Below are 20,622 nucleotides of genomic sequence, written 5' to 3' on the forward strand. Positions count from 1 at the left end.
ACCTTCTCTCCCCTCTCAGACTCTGACCTCTCCTCCCTCCTCCAGGGCCACAAACCCACCACGTGCGCCCTGGACCCCCTCCCCACTCACCTCTGTCAAGCTGCCGCTCCTGCTCTACTCCCCATTCATCTCCTCCAGTTCCTTGCGACCAGTGATATAGGGAGACTACCTGCTGCTCCCACCACTGGGGATGTTAGTTTGCCATCGCCTGGGGAGGCTAGTTTGCCATTGCCTGGGGAGGATAGTTCACCATCGTGTGGGGAGGCTAGTTTGCCATCTCCCAGGGAGACCAATTCGCCACTGCCTGGGGATGCCTGCACAGCACCGACCTGGGATGTCTGCTTGTCATGACCCAGGGCTTTGTTGTGTCCAGCAACAGCATTTGTGCTGCCAGAAATTCTGGGGCCAGAGCCCAAGAGAAGGGAGCTGCCAGCTACAGAGAAGGGGGAGAGGTGAGGAGACCACCTCCACCCGCAATAGTTGCACCGCTGAGGGCAGCCTTACCGCTGACAGCGACACTGCCATCAGGAGGCCTGTTCGTCACCACCTGGGGGTTGTTTGCTGCTGACACCTGGGGATTTGCTGTTGCCTTTGGCAGAGTAAGCCACACTACTGTCAGCCTTTCTGATGCCAGAATTTCCACTGGCAGCATGTCAGCTGCCAGGACTGCCTTTCCTGTAGGAGCCAGCCTTGGCGCTGCCAGCATTGCCACTGCCAGGATTGCCCAGGCTGGAGGATCCAGTCTGTGCACCGTCAGCATTTCCTTTGCCGGGATTGCCACTGGCAACATTGTCATCTGTGGGCCCAGTGATGCCTTCGTTCCTGGTCCAGGCCCCTGACCAAGACTTTTGGGCTTTTAAGGGGGAGGTTGTATTTGAGGCTATGTGTGCTGCGCACAAGGGGAGAGATATGTGACAGGGTACTTCCCGCCCCTGTGCGTATTTCATGTTTTGTATTATTTTGTATTTGTATGTGTTGTATTATTATTATTATTATTTAAATGCACAGTTTTTTGTATTTAAAAACACAAAGTTTTTTTATTGTTGTTATTGTTTACAGCCTGGATGGGGTTAAAATGCCCCATCCAGATAAAATCGTGACAAACTGGCTGTTGACCACACATATGAGAAACCCATGCTGAAATAGACAGCAGCAATGAGAGAGGGGTCACATGGATTGTTTCACCACCCTTGAACCAGTGCAAGAACAGAGTCTGGGGTAAAATGAAGAACAATTATCACTCTCAGACATTCTGCATTTGTACTAAAAATATAACCTTTTTTTAAATAGGGGATGATTATCAGTGTTGCGATAACATGATATTTAGAAAAGAGGGAGTCATAGAAGTGTTTTTAGAACATGTTGATATTTTGGGATACCACACTTGTGAGATGGCTTCCTTATTAAAATCATAGACAAAGAGTGTTATGTATTCTGGGATACCAAGATATTTAGTAGTCAAGGAAGTGATGTCTGGGTAAAATTACCACCAACCTTCCCACCCCCAGAACCACAAAGCAGCAGCTCTTTGTCCAAGACACTGGGTGTTTTAACAGAAGATTGATCTCAGGTTTGAAAGGGGATTACATCCAGTAAGAGCAGTGTAGCTACAACAATATCCCAGAGCCATGTGCTGGAATTGGAATAATACAAATCCCACCTACCCTGCCCCAGGATCCCAAAAGCAGGCTTAGCCAGACAGATGTGGTTTCAGAGTGTGAGTGCTTTCACAAGGCAGCGCTCTGTCTCCAATCCAGACGGGCCTATTCTCCAGCCCTCCGCGGCGGGGCTCGAATGAACAGGAGGAATGTGAGGTCAGGGAGGCAGCAGCTCTCCTTACTGCAATCCTTCAAACACACTGGGGCTCATTTACTGTACAGAACCAAGGCTTCCTAACTGGATTTGTCCACTGAGGCTCCTGGGACAGCCCCAACTCCAGGAGTATCCACACAAACACACTGGAGCAGCCCAGACTCCAGGAGTATCCACACTAACACTGGAACAGCCCAGACTCCAGGAGTATCCACACAAACACACTGGAACAGCCCAGACTCCAGGAGTATCCACACAAACACACTGGAACAGCCCAGACTCCAGGAGTATCCACACAAACACACTGGAACAGCCCAGACTCCAGGAGTATCCACACAAACACACTGGAACAGCCCAGACTCCAGGAGTATCCACACAAACACACTGGAACAGCCCAGACTCCAGGAGTATCCACACAAACACACTGGAACAGCCCAGACTCCAGGAGTATCCACACAAACACACTGGAACAGCCCAGACTCCAGGAGTATCCACACAAACACACTGGAACAGCCCAGACTCCAGGAGTATCCACACAAACACACTGGAACAGCCCAGACTCCAGGAGTATCCACACAAACACACTGGAACAGCCCAGACTCCAGGAGTATCCACACAAACACACTGGAACAGCCCAGACTCCAGGAGTATCCACACAAACACACTGGAACAGCCCAGACTCCAGGAGTATCCACACAAACACACTGGAACAGCCCAGACTCCAGGAGTATCCACACAAACACACTGGAACAGCCCAGACTCCAGGAGTATCCACACAAACACACTGGAACAGCCCAGACTCCAGGAGTATCCACACAAACACACTGGAACAGCCCAGACTCCAGGAGTATCCACACAAGCACACTGGAGCAGCCCAGACTCCAGGAGTATCCACACAAACACACTGGGACAGCCCAGACTCCAGGATGATCCACACAAACACACTGGAACAGCCCAACAGGAACAATCTGACTGAGGAGGCCTTGGGAATGGAACAGGAACAATCTGACTGAGGGAGCCTCGGGAATGGAACAGGAACAATCTGACTGAGGAGGCCTCGGGAATGGAACAGGAACAATCTGACTGAGGAAGCCTCGGGAATGGAACAGGAACAATCTGACTGAGGAAGCCTCGGGAATGGAACAGGAACAATCTGACTGAGGAAGCCTCGGGAATGGAGCAATCTGACTGAGGAGGCCTCGGGAATGGAACAGGAACAATCTGACTGAGGAGGCCTCAGGAATGAAACAGGAACAATCTGACTGAGGAGGCCTCAGGAATGGAGCAGGAACAATCTGTCTTCAATGAGAACAAACTACATTCATGAATTTTTGTTTGAAATATTGCAGACTCTCGCTTTTCTGAAAGTCCAAATTGATCTATAATCTGAACCATAACAGTAAAATCAGGCTGACAGCAGCAGCAAAGTTCAACATCATAATCCTGTAGCTAGAGTATAAAACATTTACATGGTCTCAGACGGGGTTATTGCTGGTTTTTGAAGAAGAATTGAGGAGGGAATGATTAAAATCTTAAAAGGAGTTGACACACTTAACCTGAACCAATACTGTAAGCACAGTTCAGAAACCAGGATCAGAGGACACAGAACTGCATGCCGAGCACTTCTTCTCTGGTAAATGCTTAATAGTGGTGGAGTCAGGCTCATTCCCTTTTTTCAATTATTTTTTGGTGTTCATATTTACAACGTGGTATACATTACATACACTGCAGAGCGTCAACATTACACATATAGACCGATTCAAACTGGAAAACAATTATACAAACTTAAAAAATATATATGTTAAAAAAATCAAATTGGCAGCCGTATATATTACTAAGCTCAATGCTTCTGATCAGTCATGACATGCATTCCTACAATATTAAAGAGAAGGTCCTATATATGACAGACAGGGAGCCCAAATCCTAGGAAAATGTCCTAATTTTTTGTCCTCAATGTAACTTAACCTTTCCGGTGGGAGTATACTGTAAGTGGCTTTATATCCAAACCCCATTGTGCTAGGATATACTTTCTTGTCATTGCTAGCAGACCCCTTCTGAGTTTATCCATCTCACAATGTACATTCATAGGAGCTCCAAAGACAAGCACATGGGGATCATTTTCAAGTGGTAAACCACAAATAGTTCTAATTTCTCAACATATTTTATGCCAGAAGCATTTTACATGAGAACAGTACCAGATACAATGCTCATTTCACCCAATTGCCTTTCTGCATTTCATACATATCTGTGACTTTGGGGGACTGCATTTCTGTCATTTCTGTGGAGTAGCATGCAGTCTGCAGATTATTTGAAATGGTCTTTCTGTTACCTGGTTACACGTTAGATGTGAGTGTATCTGACACACTCTAGCTTCCTAAGTTTGTAGATATTTTCAGCTCCTATTCACCCTGCACTCCCTGTTGCTGAAAGGGTCTGACTGTATTTTCCATCAAGGAGTTGAAAAGAAAGATAAAAGAAGAGAGTGAGTTAGTGAGGGTCTGAGAGCCGTGTGGAGTGGAGGAGAGACATCAATGATTTATTAGCTTTGCAAACTCTGAGGTGCTGTCAGAAGAAAACAACAAAGGGAATGGATAGAGCTCTGACACAGTTTAAAAATAAGACACCAGCGGTGAGAGGGGAGAGGGGGGGCACTTCAGAAGATAAACCTTGTTTTTGGATCATGTGACCACGTAGGTCAGATATAAGAAACACTGCAAAATATGAACTCCTATACTTTAATTTACAGTAAATTTATAAGAACTATCTGTAGCACTGGTGTGCAAACAGGCTGTGCAGTGAAGTAGTCAAGGTAGTGGTGCTTAAGTGGGGGTCGAGACCCTTGGGGGCCATGGAAAGGTTTTAGGGGGCGGGGGGGTGGGGTTCACAGAACTAACTTCACAATTGAAACATTCATCCACCCATCAGCAGAATGTACCATGCTAAGGTGCCATTAATAAGTGCTGTTTCTGACTCACATGTGTAATTACATTACAAAGCCTCAATTAACCGTTTTTTCAACCTGAGGCAGACAGAAGGCTTTCTGGTGTGAGCAGTGAGTCAGAAGGGCAGAAATAAGCACCATTTCCACAGATGCTTCGGCGTCGCTATAAATCTCGGCTAATTGTGGGTCCCGTAGTTTTACAGCAGGGGTGAAACTGAGGCTCCATGAGGGACATGTGAATAATGCCCTGTGGCAAGATGGCTTGCGGGAGACATCAGACCAGGAACTATATGGACAGAATGGTAAATTAATGCAGTCTTGCGCCGGTTTATTGTAAAACAAAAGATTCAACAAAACAAAAGGCACGATGGCCAAAACAAACAGACTAACACACAAAGGTATGTGTTTTGTGTTGCGTGCTGTTTGGTTACGTTTTCGTGTGTTTTTAAACCTGTTTATTTTGGCCACCATGCCTTTTGTTTTGTTCCAGTGTTTTGTTTCTTATTTGTATTTATTATTAAAGTGTGCACTAGCACATTTAGTCTCCTTCCTGGTTGAAACAGCTTGCCAGTGATGCTACCCTGTCACAGCCCGCTATACAAAAACAGCCAGATCAGAAAAAGATTAGACATATAAAGTTGTGATATCTGCAGAAAAGGTTAAACAAGGCACATTTAGAAAGGTTAGCTTTATTTCGATGGGCACATCTTTATAGCTGACAATTGGCATGTTATCAAATAACTTTCATTGTGTGTCAATAGTAAGTACATGTATTACATAAACTATAATAGGGTGCTGTATATAAACTATTCAAACTACTGTCTTTAAAAACAAATTAACAGTTAAATGGATATTTGATATCATTTACTTTTTGATAATGTTTCATTTCTTGCCTGGTAAACAATTTGTAGACATGGTAAGCAGACAGAGAAGCCGGGTGCTGTAAATCACAGGCTGGGAGCACTGCTATAAATCTCTTTAACAGGGCGTCCAGCTTTCTCTGTGAGGCGGGATGGAGGCACACAGAGGTCAGATGCATTAACCCCAGGGGTCACACAGTCACTGAGTCAGTGGAGGGAAACAGCAATTATCAGGACTGTGCCGAACCCTCCATGCATTGCAAGGTAAGAGAGAAACAATGAACAGGTTATGCACGAGAAACCAGTGGAGCAGAACTACTTTGAGATGTCTCATTGTGGCAAAGCGGCTGCTGATTGGAAACAGGTGCAGAGGTGATGCAGTGCAGAAATACCCACAACCCAGGAAACTATAATCCGTTTTGGAAAAGGGGTCTTTTATTTATAACTCCCAGTCTGGCGACCAAACAATAAATGTGTAAAGCATAGAGGTAACAATAATAAATGGATTGCAGTCCAAATAATAAACACACGTTATCCGCTCCACAATAATACAATACATGGTCACCAGTCCGGGTGAGTGCAGTAGTGCTCGTGGTGGGTGATAACAATTTATACAGTGACTGTGGTGTAGTGTTGTTCTGGGTAGTGCTGGCCCAAGGCGACAGCTCTGGATACGTGTTAGCTGTCTAGTGATTCACAAAAAGACAATTAACAGCGACAAAACAAACAAAACACTCACGAATACTTCTTTTCTGTTTTAGTTTCTCATTCTTTAAAACCAAGCGAAGGAGTAGATTGTGATTCTCAGTCCCCTTTATGCTATCACGCATGACCCCTTGGTAAACGAGTGCAGCTGTCTCTACTATCTGCAGCTGCTACATCGTTTCTCTTCCGGGTCAATACGTTCCTGCAACGGAGCCTCGCCTTCTTCCAGACTGACCGACTTCCCGGCCCAGGGAAAGAACTGTCAGGCCAGCCCGTCCAAAGAACTCTACTTTCGCTGCTTAGTGCCCTCACAGGCCGGGAGGGAGAATTACAACCAAGATTCATTATATTTCTGTCACACTCATATTAATTCATAATGCCATTGACTGTCCACCACTTGTGTTCACAGATGGAAAATGGTCATCTAGACTGTTTGGTCACTTTATTAGGATCTGTCTGTCTCCCCAGTTGAGTTTGGCATCTCCCTAATGTGGGGCATGTTCTCCTGTATACCCTGGTGTGGGGCATGTTCTGGTATACCCTGGGCCCCTTGATTACTCTGGAATGACAAACGAATGGTTGACTTCAGCATCATTGCAGATCTGCCAAACAATGCTGCACATGTACTCTAATGGCGATGGCTACTTTTAAGACACTTATCCACAGTGCCAGAATGTAATGGTTTGAGGAGCATGACAGAGACTTCAAACCTCTTCCACAGCCAATCCCAGGATTTTAATCCAATTGAGCATGTTTGGGATGAACTTGAACAACGCATTCTTTATCACGATCCTCTGCCAACCTGCCACTTCTGTGAAATATGAATGACTGAACGCATCCATCAAGACCCTTCCAGCAGCTTGTGGAGTCTGTGCCACGTTGTGTCTAGGCTGTGATCAGGACAAACGGTGGCCCAACACAATATACAGTTCCTAATAGAGTGCTCATTTCCTTCCCATTTAAACCTGATCTGTTTAAAATGTTTCTCCTAAAACCACTCCTGAAAAAACAAAGAGAAGCAAACAAGCTAAGAAATAAATAATAATATTTCAAACAGGACGTAGTTCAGACACAAACATGACACAAAAAGGAAACATTTTTTATTCAGAAAACCTTTGAAGATTTTCATATCCACATAATAAACTGTACAACCATCTCTTGATATGAAATATGAACATAGCTCTCTCTCTCTCTCTCTCTCTCTCTCTCTCTCTCTCTCTCTATATATATATATATATATATATACATTAAAGGGTACATAAGGACCTTTTTTATTTTATTGTGTTACACGTTCCTGTGTGTTGCTACAACTGTTTACGTAAGGTGTGTGTACTGTTTTAATTTTTTTTTTTTTACATTTTGACCACTTTTTTAAACTTATAAATTGCATTCCCTGCCTCAAGGTGGCTTCCCATGTACCCACTGTAATCCATCTCAGTTGCATATGTGAGCAGGAGGATGATGGGAAATGTAGTCCTGAGATGTCCATGTGGGTAGCCATCTTGAGGCAGGGAATGCAATTTAAAAGTTTTAAAAAGTTGTCAAAATGTAAAAAAATAAAAGAATACACACACCTTATGTAAACAGTTGTAGCAACACATGGGAACGTGTAACACAATAAAATAGAAAGGTCCTTATGTGCCCTTTAATGCAAGCATGAAGGACAGACACATATTCAGGTATTGTTTGGGTAAATTATATTGGTAAAAGTTGCAGTGGAAACATTTTAATTCTCAGCCCCTGCACCCCACGGGGGAACATATAACAACAGGAAACAGTTCCAGCCTCCACTCCGATTCATTCCCTGCCCCCTCAGGCAGCTTTATACAATATTAAACACTCGTCTCCTCCACAAATCCACAAAGAAAGAACTAGAACAAACCCAACACAATGTAAAATACACACAAAGAACAATGAAACACAAATTCCAAAAACAAAACAGGGTTTAATATACCTCTATCTATATCTATATCTATATATAGTACATGGCCTGCGGTGAATTGCTAGAGAACATATTTTCTCGAAATGGATTGCAACCTATGTTATTTTTTATATAATGGATTTAAAAAATATGATCAAATAGAAAATCTGTGTCTCAAACATCGTATGACTTTAAGCATGGGTAAATTTACCAAAAACTCATTGTTGTGCATGGAAGTCAGCAGTGAAAATCGCATGTGTGACATAACCTCAAGCCTTTCTGCTATAACTAAAGCCATACCCAGCAATCCTTTATTATCTGAGATCTGTTGGAAGTAGCCCTGGCAAGCTTCATTGGTCAAATAGGAAACAAGTGACACCATCTCATGTTTCAAAGTATTGCCATTTGACACATAAAACAATAGTGCTTTAAAGTTTGTTTGTTTTATAAGCAAGATTATAAAAAATACTGAAGATACTCAAATAAAAAATGCAGCCCTTTGCAATAAATAAATAAAGCCCTTTGCAAAGCGCAGATATTTTTTTCATCCTTTTACGCTTTTGTTATCTTCGTGTTTGGTGATCAGATAGCTGATTGCTTTGAGCGTAGACTTCTTAGCTATAGATGCAATACACTGTACACTAGCTATGGGTACCTACCAAGGACAAAAAAGTCACGCTTGTACCCCTATGTATTAAATTAGCATAGCTGGAAGTTTGTTTCCATTGACTTTAATACCTTCCCGTATTATAATATTAATTAGGTTATTTACATTTGGAAGAAGACTTTCTCTGATTAACAGAAACCTACATGGAAACCTACACTACCTGAAAGGTACTACCAAAATGGTGTGAGAAAAAGGTAAGACTTATTTTTCTTTTTCCATGAAAACTCAGCCTATATTGTTGTTCAAGATATCTATCAATGCTACTCAGAATATAACATACCTTTCCTGGTTCATACTCACTGCTGTCTCTTTTCGTAATGCATAAATGACACTAACAAGCATTGCATTCAGAATAGTGGGGATGCAGACCGGACCAGGTTCCGTGAGTGGTCTGATCCAAATCTATGGAAGTCCGGTACAAGTCCAGTACACCTTAAGGAAGTCTGATACAGAGAGTGGACCGGTATGTGGCCGGTCCATCACACAAACACTGGGCCTGCAAGCTTTTTTTTCACTCTGTTTTAAAAATAGTGGAACTAATGCAATGAAGGAAATATGCACAATGTAAAGAAACCCTGCATACTCCTAAGATCTAAAGCATTAACTACAGTAAAAAAAACAAAACAAAAAAAAAAACAATACAACCAAGCCAAACCCACAGAGGCTTTAATGAGAAGTTATGACAGTATACCATAAAACTTCAAATAATTGCTGGGTCTCAAATAATCGCCTGTCTCCAATACGCGCCAGGTCTCCTGGCAATTACTGTAAATAAACTCCGGGTCTCTCTAATTGCCATTGAAGCTGAGGAAGATGAGGAGGAGCTTGAGCGTAATGAAATGACAGCGATGAAAGTGACTCTCAGGATTAATAAACAATAATAATAGAAAACGTAACTTAAGGTAGGCCTACATGTAATATTTGATTAATGCAGTTATTACATTATTAAAAGTTTTTAAGCGTGCTGAAAGTAGGCTAGATACAAACCTCTTGGTGTATTTTAACATGTTTTGTTGTATTAACAATGTACACGTTTGAGATTAAACAATACATTATTTTGATAATGATACTTATTGCTTTTATTGTTCATTTTTAAAAACATTTTAGAAGTTTGTATTATTATTATTATTATTATTATTATTATTATTATTATTATTATTATTATTATTCTATCCTCCCAATAGTACTCAAAGAAATGAGAGAAGTTGTTTACAAACCGCTAACCAAGATCATGCAACAGTCTCTTGACACAGGGGTTGTACCGACAGACTGGAAAATTGCAAACGTAATACCGATCCACAAAAAGGGAGACCAAACCGAACCAGGTAACTACAGACCAATAAGCTTGACTTCTATCATATGTAAACTTATGTAAACTATAATAAGATCCAAAATGGAAAATTACCTATATGGAAACAATATCCTGGGAGACAGTCAGCATGTTTTTAGGAAAGGGAGATCATGTCTAACTAACCTGCTTGATTTTTTTGAGGATGCAACATCGACAATAGATAATTGCAAAGCATACGACATGGTTTATTTAGATTTCCAGAAAGCTTTTGACAAAGTCCCGCACAAAAGATTAATTCTCAAACTGAACGCAGTAGGGATTCAAGGAAATGCATGCACATGGATTAGGGAGTGGTTAACATGTAGAAAACAGAAAGTACTGATTAGAGGAGAAACCTCAAAATGGAGTGAGGTAACCAGTGGTGTACGTCAGGGATCAGTATTAGGTCCTCTGCTATTCCTAATCTATTAATGATTTAGATTCTGTTATAGTAAGCAAACTTGTTAAATTTGCAGAAGACACAAAAATAGGAGGAATGGCAAACACTGTTGCAACAGCAAAGGTAATTCAAAATGATCTAGACAGCATTCAGAACTTGGCAGACACATGGCAAATGACATTTAATAGAGAAAAGTGTAAAGTACTGCACACAGGCAATAAAAATGTCCATTATATATATCATATGGGAGATACCAAGTCATTGTTACTCAATTAATGGCATTATGTGCACCTGGTATTGTTTGAATTCTCCCCTATTTAAGAGGCAGGAACCGTAGTACGAGAGCGCAAGACAGGAAAGAGAAAGACTGAGAGACAGAGCGAGGCGACTGGATCAAGGACCTGAGCAGAGAGAAGAAGCAGGCAGGAGGGAGAAGCAACAGTGGCGAAACGGCGAGCTAAAGAGAAGAGGAGTGTGGTCGGGACTGCAACAGTGACAAGTTCCTTGTACCGCGGAGAACCATATCCCCTGCAGCTGCTGCTAAATAAGTCTTGTACAAGTTTAGCCTTGTTGTATTTTAAAAGGAGAATTATTTTTATTTTAGTTATTTGTAATGTACTATTTTTATTTAAAATTGTTTCGTCGTGGCCATTTTACATTGTGTTTTTAAATTATTTTAGTCTATTGCACGATTGTTTTTTTAAAATAAAAACTTATAAATAGTAACCATAGAGGGTGGGAGGCGGGGCCTAGCCTGTTGGGGAGAGCGATTGTAGCTAGTATTATTTCTGATTTAAACCTTGATTTCTGTTTGGTCACTGCGTTTGTTTTTTGTTGTGTTTATTTTATAGTGATTATTTTAGATCGGGGAGACGTTTGGTTGTACCCCCCGCCTGACTGTTTCCCACGGGAGGACGCTGGGCATATTTTTGCACATCAAATTGCACATTGAATTGCACATCGAATTCCACACCACACTTTTACCTCGTGTTTTTGAGTGAACATTTGATTTTGTGTTTGACACTTGTTTTATTATTGCTATGTTACTTTTTGGGGTTTTTTCCATTTATTTGCTACTTTGGCTCCCAACCAACAGAGAGAGATCATTTTTCTTATATTCTTTTGTTATTTTGGCCCCTAGCCAAGTGGTGGAGTCTTTTAAGCTTGTATGTTCTACTATCTATTTGGTCAATAAACCCATTGTGTAACTTTAAAAAACTGCCTCTTGCACTCCTGCTTGGTATTGCGTCTGGTAACACAACTGAGCCAAACTAGTCAGAATTTGAACCTGTGGTCAGAGGGGGATATATTTCTATCTAGTATTTACTTTATTCTATCTAGGGTCCTAGTGCCCTGCAAAACACTGTGTGGCGTAGATCGGCAGACTACATTAGTTACATTGGGTGACACTAGCCTTATTAGGCTGGGGCAGCAAAGTCACGTGAGGCGCCTCATCCTGCCATCACATAAGGCCTGGGAATCACCAACCCACTTAATTGTGTTAAACTGTATTACAGTATACTGCAGTTTTGATAGACCAAGGCTGACTGAGAAATATGTCCGTGTTTGGTCTGTGGAAAAGGTGGCAACCCTAATGTTGAGTTTTTGAGACAAACAGATATTGCTTGAGCTAATCTTGAATGCAAAATCCCCTTTTTAACATGAGCCACAGTATAAACGTAGTTACTACCCATGCCATTGATTTATGTATACAATGTATGTGGGAATACATTTTCATAGATAAACCATGTTACTTGTTATGCGCATCGATGGGCTTGTCACAATGGAAGTACGTTAAGCTCCGTAGCTGGATCTAATTTCCGTTTAAGAAGTGCTGTAGCTATTTTATTTAAAACAATGCACAGTTTGCAAAGATGTATCATTCATTTCAAATGCTTTAATCCCAATCAAGACCTTTACAATACAAATAGAAACCATCAGGATAAATAGGGGAGTAACTGAATCAATTTGGGAATGACACCAAACCAGTGAACGAGGAACAGGAACCTGCAAATAGTAGAGCGCTGAAAGCAGGCAGCCATGTAACAACCACAGTGAGCCAGAGCAGCTAGACATAAAAATGCATTTATACATAATGTGGGCCTGAGTGAGCAAACCCATCACTTCATACAGGACATGCTGCCTCCTCAACCATTGCAGCTCAACTGAGCTTCAAAAAGACACCAATCCAACAACTCCGCCCCCGGGAAACAAAGAACCAATGAAATGAAGCTCCTCCGTTCATATAGCCAATAGTAATGAACTGTATCTAAAAGATCCTAACAATTGTCCACCTAACCAAGGGGTTTCTTGGTGTCTGCTCTCTCTCCAGCCCCCCTTACACACACATTCAGGGTGATCTGGGAAGAACAAGCAAAGGAGCCGCAGCTGCCTTCGCATTAGAAAATCTCCCAAGTGGGCCAGCAAAAGTCTTTCATACTCAGGTCTCCAAATTATCCCATAATTAAGCAAAGGGAACCATTCCAATCTGCTCTCTCCCTCTTGATTAAACTTAAGTCAATATATGATTTTTAACAACAGAACAGTTTTAATTGTATTTGTAAATTAGTTAATTATTCATCAAAGGATCCAACCTCTAGCAAGACAGTTGCTTTAATGCCTTTATTTCAGTAACAACACAGAAAACTTCAAGGAGCACCTTTTCTTTTATTGATTTGAAATGCAGTGGTTTCTCATAACCCTGTTGATCCAGGGTTGCACATGGCAGGCGGGCCCTGCTGCCTTGGGTCTATTAGTGTCAGGCACCTTTAATTCTGTAATACAGCTGGGGTGTCTATTCAGTTCACAATAGTGTCAGGCACCTTTAATTCTGTAATTGGAGGTTGATGAGTTAATAATGCTTACCTCTCTACTCCAGAGCTTGCTCTTCAGTTGAATGATAAGGTGTTCGTCTCTGAACCGTTTGGTTTGCGGTTCGTGTCCAGCCATCGCCTTTCCATTCAGTTCAATGGGCTGAGAAGCCAGTTCATTATATAGTGCAGTGGGGATGGAGAAAAAACTATGAAACACATGGCAGAATAACAGTGAAGAACAATGCATGTTCAAGGAGGACATTGTTTCAGCTTTCTGTAGTAAGCCAGGGAGCCATTAGTGGAAAAGATGTAGATGGAAGCATTTTGAACCAAGAAACTCTTACTCTATATTTAAGCAGTATGTAAAAAAATATCCCTAAATAAACACAGGAATAGGTACAGGATTTTAAATAACACTTTAAGGGGTTGTTTTAAATGTATGTATAAAGTGTTGAAAGAAAAACACTGGTAGGTTTTCATGCTTTAATTGTGTCGGGATGAAGATCATTAAAGGTTTCATCTGTTTGTGTAGGTGTAGACTTCATATCACTCAATAGGGTATCATGTTCCAGCCAGTGTAGAATTCCACCAGATTACACAAATGGATTAATGTTCATGTACAAGAAGTGAAAGACGACAAGACAGGATATTAAAAGATCAGAGGTTATTATAAACAACACAGCATGCTGAGTCTGAGAGAGAAACAAAAAGAAAGTAGGAACGTAAGAACAAAAAAGCATGCCAGTGAAGAGAAAGGAAGCTAGATAAACAAGGAAAGAAAAAGCTCAGACAATGACAAATTAGAAAAGAAATTAAGAAAAAGAAAAAAACTTAAACAAAGGAAAGAAAAATGTAGAACAGTTAAAGAAAGAAAGAAAGAAAGAAAGTAGAAAGAAAGAAAGAAAGAAAGAGAAAAAGTATATTTCTTGGGGGACAGAGAAGTGGGGTAGTAGTCATTTGTGTGTTTAATTTTTTTCCTTTTCCCTAAAAATAAAAAGAAAAGAATCCTGGATTCCCTCGTGGAGAGAGTAAGGGAAGGACACATGGCATGGACCCAAAGAGTTCCCCTAGAAGGTCTTATGAATACCATACTGCAGAAAGAAATGATGCAGGACCACCCCCCCTCCTTCAACACACAGCCCCTTTCCCCTCCCTGTCTGTCCCTCTCCCTCCCCCTTGCTTTCTCACTCAGTCTGGATACAATCTGAGCATTTCATAGCCCAGAGGAAGGTCTGCACTGTGTGGTAGTGTGGGAGTTCAGGAGAGAGAGCTGAACAAAGTTAGAGACAGAGAGAGACAGAAAGCCAAAGCGATGGAGCCTGTGTTTTCAGCTTTGCCCTTCTCAGCCATAGTGTCCTTGTTCCTGTTGTTATCTCCCTTATGCCTCTGCCAAGAGCTGCAAGAGAAGGATGCTCTGTGCAGCCCTGAAGGATGCTATGCACTTTACTCCCAGCGCAAAACCTTCCTGGATTCCTGGAGGAGTTGCAGAGATCGGGGAGGCAATCTGGTCACAGTTAAACGTCCGGAAGAAGCTGCTTTGATTGAAGAACTGTTCAACATGCAGCCCCACAGAGGGACGAAGCTGAGAATCTGGATTGGGCTTCAGCGCCAGCCTAGGCAGTGTTCTGCAACCAGACCCCTGCGTGGTTTCACCTGGATCACAGGGGACCAGGACACCCAGTATACAAACTGGTTGCAGGAGGATTCAGTCAGTACCTGTGCTGCGTCGAGGTGTGTGGTGATGACCTACAGCACTGCCCCGCATGAACAAAGCCAGAACTTCAAATGGCTTGACGGTTCCTGCACCTTGCCTGTGGATGGATACATGTGCAGGTATAACTACAAAGGCATGTGCTCCAGCATCGAGGCAGAGGGAGGGGGGCCAGTTTTGTACACCACCCCCTTCCATTTGGCCAGCACCCTTCTGGATCATATCCCCTTTGGGTCGGTGGCAACTGTGCCCTGTCCAGATGGCACAAAGGAGGACCAGTCGGTGCTCTGCATGCAGAAAGAGGATGGCAGCATCAGCTGGTCAAAGGATGGCCCCTTTTGCACTGAACCTGCTAAAAGTGAGTGTGATAAGGACAATGGGGGCTGCCAGCACTACTGTGTTGTCGACGGCACCTTTTACTACTGTGAGTGCTTGGAAGGCTACGTTCTGGAGGATGATGATCAAACCTGCAGCCCTGCTGATTTCTGCCGGGAGGATCCGTGTGAGTTTGAGTGTGTGAGCACTAAGGATGGCTACCTCTGTGCTTGCCCTGAAGGGTACATTCTAGCCACCAATGGCCGAGACTGTGTTGACGTGGACGAATGCCTCCAGAGCCCGTGCGAGCAGCTCTGCATCAACGCGCCGGGGACTTTTGAGTGCCGCTGCCAGGAAGGGTACCTGCTTGAGGGAGGCAGCCAGTGCCAGGATATTGATGAGTGCCAGGAAAATCCTTGTGAGCATGCTTGTGAGAACACTCCAGGATCGTACACCTGTCATTGCCACCTTGGATATTCACCCTCTCCTGAAGACCACAGCCAGTGCCTGGACACAGATGAATGCCAAATCCCAGGCACATGTGAGCAAATGTGTGTTAACTACATTGGGGGTTTTGAGTGCCACTGCGAGGAGGGTTACCTGCTGAACCCTGACGGCTTTACTTGTGATGCAGAGGAAGCTGACTGGCCATCCACCTCTCCTGCCACTGATTTACTGACCACTGCACCCAATCTCCTCGAATGGCTGACCGATGATCCCAGTTACCAGTGGATAACTGATACCCCGCCTGCTTTTTACGCCCCGGATTGGGGGAGCTCCTCTGAACTTGTCTCTGAACCAACTCAAGATTTGTGGGTTGCTCAACCTACTCCTGATTTAACAGACACTGCCCCACCAACCCCTGATTGGTCAGGGGTGGCAGAACCTACTTCTAACTGGCTGACGGAGACACCACAAGTCCAGGATTGGGCCCCTGCTTCTACCACAATGAATTTCTGGAGCGGGCTGATCAGCACAACCCCTACAGCTGCCTCTGAAGAGAGCATCAGACACGCAGGCACTATACAGGCCAGTCCAGGTGATATTGGACCGGAAAGAGCTTCCGGGGCAGAATCTAGAACTGGGGAAAAACTGGAGGAAAGGGAAACAGAAGGATATCCCAAGCCAGGTTCTGTCCAAACTGACTTGGTCCCAGTGGATCCAGTCCCTACATCCACGGAGGTTGCTCAAAAAGTTCGCGATGGGGGTGTGGTGGAAGGATCAATTCCAGACAGCGAGGAGGACAAGGAGACCAGACCATTAGAGGAGGGTGGAGGGGTCCGTGCCACTCAGGACCGGCACCAGCCCTCTTCCTCCCCTGCTGCCCCCCTGTCCCTCAGCACCGAGGGGAGCATGATAAGTGGGACCCGGAGAAAGCAGGACAATAACTGGCTCTTGGTCGCGCTCTTGGTGCCACTGTCTATCTTCGTGGTGGTGATGTTGGCACTGGGCATAGTGTACTGTACCCGCTGTGCCCTTCAGCCTCAGAGAAAAAGTGTGGCAGACTGTTACCGATGGATCACCAATTCCTCTGAGCCCTCCACATCCTGTAAATCCCAGGTTTAGGCTTCTGGCGATGTCATGTAAATAAAATGCTAAGTTAGTACTGTTGAACTGTACTACAACTTCCCTTTGCTGCGCTGCAGTTTTGCAAAAGACTGAATTTGATTAAACTAATTTTGGGATTTACTGTTGAAGACACCCCTCATGTTTAGGATTCTGTGATTCTGTAACTCTAAGCACTTTTTCTTGACATTTTGCAGCCAAATTACTGTATTTTCTCTATTGACTTTTATATATATATAATGATATTGTTATTATTAATAATGTTGTTCAGGTCATTAAGTGGTGCTAATTAGGAATATGCATACAATATGAATCCCTTAACAAATTTTAGAATTGGAATATTAGTAAATTGAATAAATGCAATAGTATTGTTTAAAGGGGAAGCCATTTTTGCCACACATGTATTATTCTTCCTGTTTTTTGTTTGTTTGCTTTTAATGTACTCACAGGTTATACGGTGAGGTTCTTATACAGAGGGAAACTGACCCCCTGAAAAAAATCAATGGTAACATTTAACCCTCTATTGCTAAAACAAAAGCCAAACCGCAAAACTGATCGAGATAATTAACATGAACACAAAATCAAGGACATTTTATCAACACTTTTAAAAGCTGAAATAAAACTCACCGTCCGGTCCACTTCATTGATTGATTCATTGTAACATTTTAAAGCAATATGCCAAACTTTTTGTTTATGGTACAGAGCCATTGTGAGTATTGAAACTCAGGGCTCAATCTGAAGCTGAGGTGCATTTACAAAGCTGAATGAAACAACTGAAACGATATTAAACTTAGCAGTCTTCATCACTAATAACATGTAGACCATTCAAGTGTTTTTATTCAGCTGCACAAAATTGTCTTCAGTAGAGGACCCTTTGTCATTTTTACCAAAATCTTCAGAGTTGATGTAATGTTTGACATTGCGCTCTATCTGAAATTAAGCTAACCTATCGTTTTTATATAGAACAGGGTCAATATACTGTCAATGGGGAACAAAGTCAAAACTGCAGATTTGGACAATTACTAAGTTAGACCCTTAATAAATGATTACCATCACAATGAAAGTTCTTACCAAATTGTCAGCATTTCACTGTACCAAATTTGCCACCTTATCCTTTGAAGCTTCGCGTCATTAAAACGCATACAAAATCTCAAATACAGAAACATGAGCTACACTGAGCACTTCTGTTACATTATTAAATAATGCACAGACACCAAATGATTTGATGGTAAAAATAACTTTGATGTAATTCATGCTGTTACTGTACGGAGTTCTACCCGCAGCATGCTGTGCTGAGTGTATGCCCTCAGCAGTAGTTATGTGTAGTTAATGTCATTGTTCATAATGAATTTCTATTGGTTTGGAACAGGGGTGTGTGTTTTACTTTATATGAATTCAGTATTTAAAATAATAAATACATTTCAATTAGTGAGTCCTGTTTAAAATTATTTAATGATTGTTTTAATAAATAAATGATGTATTATTCCTAGAAGTCCTCTAGTGTCGGAGGCTTCTTCATTAAAGTATATATTTTTGCATATTTCATCTGTTTTTTTTGTAACCAACATCATCCACAAGCTTATAAACATAATTTTAGATTCAGTGGGCTCTATTCAACTTCCATGACTGTTTCATTTGTTTAATTAAAGAAAACCTGTCCCAATTGTTTTTGAGAGGGCTTATCAGTTTGTTCTCTCTTTTTTAAAAAATTACAGTTTAACCTAAGAGGTGTGCTTAAAAAGAGTCCTTCAGGTTTAGTGGCTGGGGCCTGTGCAGTTTGGGTAAAGTATGATTCTGCTGTGTTTCTATGTTGCTATGCAGTTTGGGTAAAATATGATTCTGCAGTGTTTCTGTGTTGCTGTGCAGTTTGGGTAAAATATGATTCTGCAGTGTTTCTGTGTTGCTGTGCAGTTTGGGTAAAGTATGATTCTGCAGTGTTTCTGTGTTGCTGTGCAGTTTGGGTAAAGTATGATTCTGCAGTGTTTCTGTGTTGCTGTGCAGTTTGGGTAAAGTATGATTCTGCAGTGTTTCTGTGTTGCTGTGCAGTTTGGGTAAAGTATGATTCTGCAGTGTTTCTGTGTTGCTGTGCAGTTTGGGTAAAGTATGATTCTGCAGTGTTTCTGTGTTGCTGTGCATTTTGGGTAAAGTATGATTCTGCAGTGTTTCTGTGTTGCTGTGCAGTCTGGGTATCACATTTCCAAACATAAACCTTTAAAAGCCAGACTTTTTCTTAATAAGAACATTCTGTGCAAACTTGCTGTGTGGAAACAGATCGCCCAGCACTGAACCAGTCACAAAGAAGGGCTTTACCATTGCAAAAGTAAGCATTGCTGTTGTACCTTCAAATGTGTTGAATTATCCTTTTTTACATACTTGTTTTTGGTACATATTTCTTATAATGTATAAGCTCACATTGATAACATCAGCTCTATAATGTATCTGTAGGTGATTCCTGTGCATTGGTCAGTATCAGTATTTGTGTTTTATTTCCCTGAGTAAAACAGAGCTTAAGTGTAACATTCACATCACCACCTGCTGCTGCAGCTCAGAGCAGGAGGAGCTGTCCAGTTCACAGAGTGGCCAGAAAGCTTCTGAATGTAAACTAACTAGACGGGGAATGTAAACAAACTATACAGCCAACAAGGCTGTTATCTGGTGAAGCAGGGTACAAAGAAAGGGTAACTATAGACAAATGTAATACATAGACTCATATTTTAGTGGAATATTGAACAGTTGAGCTGGACTTTCTACTAAAAAATATCCATAACAGCTAAAGAAAGATATCCACTGGATGCAGAATTGTCTTTAGTTGAGGTTATTACCCCTATTGAAAGCATTTCTATCTATATATAAACTTCCAATTGACAGCTTTTCTAATTTCTGTCTTGTTATGTTTTTCCCCACCAAGTATGGATGTGAAATAAAGAACATGTGAATGATTAAATCTTATGTGTGCTATGTGTAATGCGACCACAACTGCAGCAAAGTCATTTAATTGCACTGGAAAAGAAAAAAATATTTTCACCACAGAGTTCATAATACACACCCCTAACTCATACATGCCAACAGTTCCTATATGTTCGGGACAGTCCTGATTTCCTAGCAAATGTCCTGCCTCCTGATACATAGGATGAAAATGCTGATCGATATCCTTGGAAATTCTTCACAGCTCTAGGGCGTTCACGCTCCTGTCGCAACTGATATTTTTTCTCTCTCTCTTCAGCGGCTGCTGACCCTCATGCACTTCACTGCCTGCCAGGGATTGTGTTCACATGACCAGATCTCAGTTTATTGACATATGTCATATCCAATCATATTGGAGAAGCGTATTGTTTCCTCGCTGCTGCTGCAATATGATTTGATGTGTGTGATTATGAGTGTAATGTGGGAGCCAACGGAACGCAAAGAATTGGATTTCGCTACACCCTTTATTTTTGTACAGCATTTGTAGTGATTGAGATATCACACATATTAAATTAAGTCAGCCTGTTGGGTCCAGCAAATGAAAATGGCATATATCAAGGCAACAAAAAAGAAAGTGCTCATTTACAGTGACTGGAGTAAAAAATATTAATTTATTC

The 20,622-nt window shown here is 42.0% G+C and overlaps 1 protein-coding gene across 1 annotated transcript; it reads left to right on the plus strand.

Moving 5' to 3' along the window:
• The first annotated feature begins 14,674 nt into the window (after nucleotides 1–14,674).
• LOC131722804 (endosialin-like) lies at nucleotides 14,675–19,985 on the plus strand. Its single transcript, XM_059015960.1, has one exon. The coding sequence runs from the start codon at nucleotides 14,762–14,764 to the stop codon at nucleotides 17,039–17,041; it is 2,280 nt and encodes a 759-aa protein (XP_058871943.1). The 5' UTR covers nucleotides 14,675–14,761; the 3' UTR covers nucleotides 17,042–19,985.
• The last annotated feature ends 637 nt before the right edge of the window (nucleotides 19,986–20,622 follow it).

The sequence above is a fragment of the Acipenser ruthenus genome, chromosome 51, assembly GCF_902713425.1.
Source record: "Acipenser ruthenus chromosome 51, fAciRut3.2 maternal haplotype, whole genome shotgun sequence".
Classification (NCBI taxonomy): Eukaryota; Metazoa; Chordata; class Actinopteri; order Acipenseriformes; family Acipenseridae; genus Acipenser; species Acipenser ruthenus.

What these genes read in the sequence shown, in the direction of transcription:
- LOC131722804 (XM_059015960.1), top strand. Translation starts at nt 14,762, where the DNA reads ATGGAGCCTGTGTTTTCAGCTTTGCCCTTCTCAGCCATAGTGTCCTTG.